General features: G+C 37.0%; 1 protein-coding gene across 1 annotated transcript; it reads right to left on the bottom strand.

Moving 5' to 3' along the window:
- Positions 1-1,065: 1,065 nt before the first annotated feature.
- Positions 1,066-2,877, bottom strand: LOC120131393 (cytochrome P450 710A1-like). Its single transcript, XM_039148395.1, has one exon. It carries the CDS (start codon positions 2,849-2,851, stop codon positions 1,349-1,351), a length of 1,503 nt encoding a protein of 500 aa, XP_039004326.1. The 5' UTR covers positions 2,852-2,877; the 3' UTR covers positions 1,066-1,348.
- Positions 2,878-3,325: the final 448 nt, after the last annotated feature.

The raw sequence follows: 3,325 nt of genomic DNA, 5'->3' as shown, positions 1-3,325 counted from the left end.
TTAAACACATACATTTACCAGCGAATAATGACCCTTCATAATTTTTTATTTCTTAAAATATTTATGATATTTTAATTTAACATTTAATATTTATTTTATTAAAGTTTTAATTACAAACAACTTAATAGATTTATTATTATAAATTTAATTTATATGTAGAGTAAAAAAATATGATGTAAATGAATTATTATATACTATAAGTTTAAAAAATAATTAAAAAATAAATTGAATCGACTTAGGTGACTAAAATAGAACAAAAACTTAAGTTTATTGATTATTTTGAAAGAAAAAAATAATGGGGTGACAAAAATAGAATCGTGAAAATAGTTGAGTGACTAAATATGTAATTTATCCATGTTATTTTTTAACGGAATTAACATTTTGGAGTAAACAAAATAACGATTTAAACTTTAAGGAATTAACAGTTTGGATTAATCGAGATAATCATTTAAACTTTAGGGAGCAAAATGTCCCAAAATATATTTTAAGGTACAACTTAAAGAAATAATATCCTTTAATGGGCAATAATGCAGTAAGCCTTTAACATTTAAACTGGTTAGTTGAGCAAATAATTATGGGAAACTAAAATATTGAAATTAAATGCCACACAACATCATCAATGAGGCAAGTCCTCTCTTTAATGCTATTGATGCCAAAATTAGGGGTTACATATGCCCACTGTTTTCCACTTTATTTATTAAGTTCAACTATATATTTGGTATCTAAATGATCAGTTTTAATATATAACTTTTAATATTTTACTTAACATTTAGTTTTTGTTTTATTTTAGTATATCGTCATTAAAATTTATTTGTTTAGTACATAGACTATCAGTTTTAGTCTGTTTTATTACTTAAACTTTCAATTTTTTATAAAAAAATTAACATTAAGTTTTTAATAAGTACTAAAATTAATTATAAGTTAAATAAAAAATTAGTTCGAACTAAATTTGATAGTTATTTTTTCAAGTTTATAGATCAATAGATGTTTATACACTGCAATTGGCTTTAATTTATTTGATTTCCTTATCACCCTTAACCAACCCGAGATAAAATACAATGAAATTGGAAGTACCATTTTTTTTATTTGAAGTCCAAAACACCAACCCAGATAATCAATCCCCACCACCAGTCAAAGTTTCCAATCAATTCATCAAAGAAGAAGCAGAGATTATCGGAACCGTCCATCAATTGTATATACACCCCACACAAAATAATAATGACCACAGTGAAACGTTTTTTTTACTGTTCCAGCCTTGAAGGACGTGATAAGTGCACAGCAAGCGACAAACCACCGGACAGCACCAAGTTTACCGGAAAAGACGGACACAAATGGAAGGGTGTTTTGGTCAATTAAGGGAGAGATTCGGATAACGTGGGCACCGCCGAACTAGGGAAACGCTGCACCCGTCTTTGGGACAGATGGTCGGGCAGTACATGATTTCATCGCAGCCGTCGGTCCGGTGCCTCTTGAAATCGAGAACAGTGACGAACATGGCAATGAAAAGCACCAGATGATTCAAGGCGTACCTTTGGCCCACGCATTGGTGGGGCCCAGCTCCAAACGCCAGGTAGTTACGTTTGTAGATCACCTCTTCTTGTCTAGCCTCTGAGAACCGATCAGGATCGAACCGGTCCGCCTCCGGGAACCCTTGGAAGGATGATTCGAAAACCGAGGGGAACACAATCGTGCCCTTGGGAACCGTGTACGACTCAGTCAACGGGAAATCCTTCATCGCAATGTGCGGCACTAGAGTCGCCGGCGGCCGATATCTTATGACTTCACGTGCAACAGATTGCGTATACTTCATATCCCTCAATTGTTCCGCTGTTATCAAAACATCCGATTCCGGCGACCATATACTCGAAACTTCCTCGCGAACTCTGCGGAGAACATCGGGATGAGAGTCGAGGAGGGAAACCGCCCAGAGGAGCGACGAAGTGGAGGCGTCTTGAGCGGCGAAGAGAAAATCAAAGAGATAACTGCCAATTTCATAGTCGGAAGGCTGCGCCGTTTTGGATTCCGTGACTTCTCTGACAGTTTCTTGCATCCAAAAATCGATTAAACAAGAAGGCTCGTCTCCTTGGAACATTCTCTTTTTACTTTGAGCAGCGCAATCGGTAAGCGTTTCGACCAACCGCTCAACGGCAAGCCTGGCGTTACGGAACGCGAATCCGGGGAGATCAAACGGGAGCTTCATCAAACCCGTATTGAAAAGATTATAATCGTCTCTGAACTTGACACGAGCTTCATTTGACAAATACCTGCCAACGAAAACAGTTTGAGAAGTTTCCAGATTCATGTCGCGAGCTAAAAGACGGAGAGAAATCGGCTTTCCCGGTGATTCCTCCGAAAGACGCTCCCACGATTTTAAATGTTGGAGAATAATAATCTGCTGCAATGCGGTGTAGGTTGACAGAGCTCTGGGGGTGAAGTTTGGGGCGATCTGACGGCGTAGATCTTTGTGATCTTGTCCGAACATATAAATCAAGTTATGGTCGCCGAAAAGCTTTTTCCCAAAGGGATGTCCCACGAGTAAAAAAGCATCGGGTCGGACGTTGGAGAAGACAAGGTGAGAGATTTCAGTGTCACGGATAAAGACGATGAAGCGGCCGATGATATAATTAACAGAGAATCCGAGAGAAGAAGCCAAGTGAGCTTGAATTTCCCAGAATCTTGTGGGTTCCCTTACTAGTGGAATTGCGTTGCCCAAGAAAGGAAGTACCATGTTTGGACCAGGGACATTTCGCTTCCTGCGCAAGTAGGAGTTCTGTTCTAACACAAGGATAAGAACAAAAAGGGTGCCCAAAAATGGAGTGAAAGGCGAAACAAAGGATAAAAATGAAATCATTTTTCTGGAGCTTGGAACAAGGGATTATTACGGAAAGAAGAGCGAATCAAATTCATGTAACTGTGGTATAAATAGGAATTCCGGGATGGATTGGAAGCAACGCAGAGGGGAGGCATAAATAGGACGGCGGAAATGTCAAATGTCTGCTAAAAGCAAAAGCCGGTGTTGACGTGGCATTGTCAGCTTATTCTGAATTCAGATAATACTCAAGGTAAAGCCGGCGATTCAGCATTCATTTTTATTACATTAAACTTTACGTTTAGTACCCATCTATCAACTTTTTTCTGTTTTAATCACCATACTATTATTTTTTTAAAATATACTTAATGCTAAGTTTTAATTTTATTTTGGTCTAAAAAATTAACATAATTACGATTATGATTTTTTTAAAATTAATAATGACATGATATTACCTTATAGTAATACGTCAGCATCACAGTTAAAAAATAGATGACCAAAAATAAACTAAAACAT

Source organism: Hibiscus syriacus, unplaced genomic scaffold (assembly GCF_006381635.1).
Source record: "Hibiscus syriacus cultivar Baekdansim isolate YM2019G1 unplaced genomic scaffold, ASM638163v2 tig00110556_pilon, whole genome shotgun sequence".
In the NCBI taxonomy this organism is placed as follows: domain Eukaryota; kingdom Viridiplantae; phylum Streptophyta; class Magnoliopsida; order Malvales; family Malvaceae; genus Hibiscus; species Hibiscus syriacus.
The sequence above is the reverse complement of the archived record's forward strand: the minus strand, read 5'-3'. Positions and strand labels throughout refer to the sequence as shown.

What these genes read in the sequence shown, in the direction of transcription:
- LOC120131393 (XM_039148395.1), bottom strand. Translation starts at nt 2,851, where the DNA reads ATGATTTCATTTTTATCCTTTGTTTCGCCTTTCACTCCATTTTTGGGC.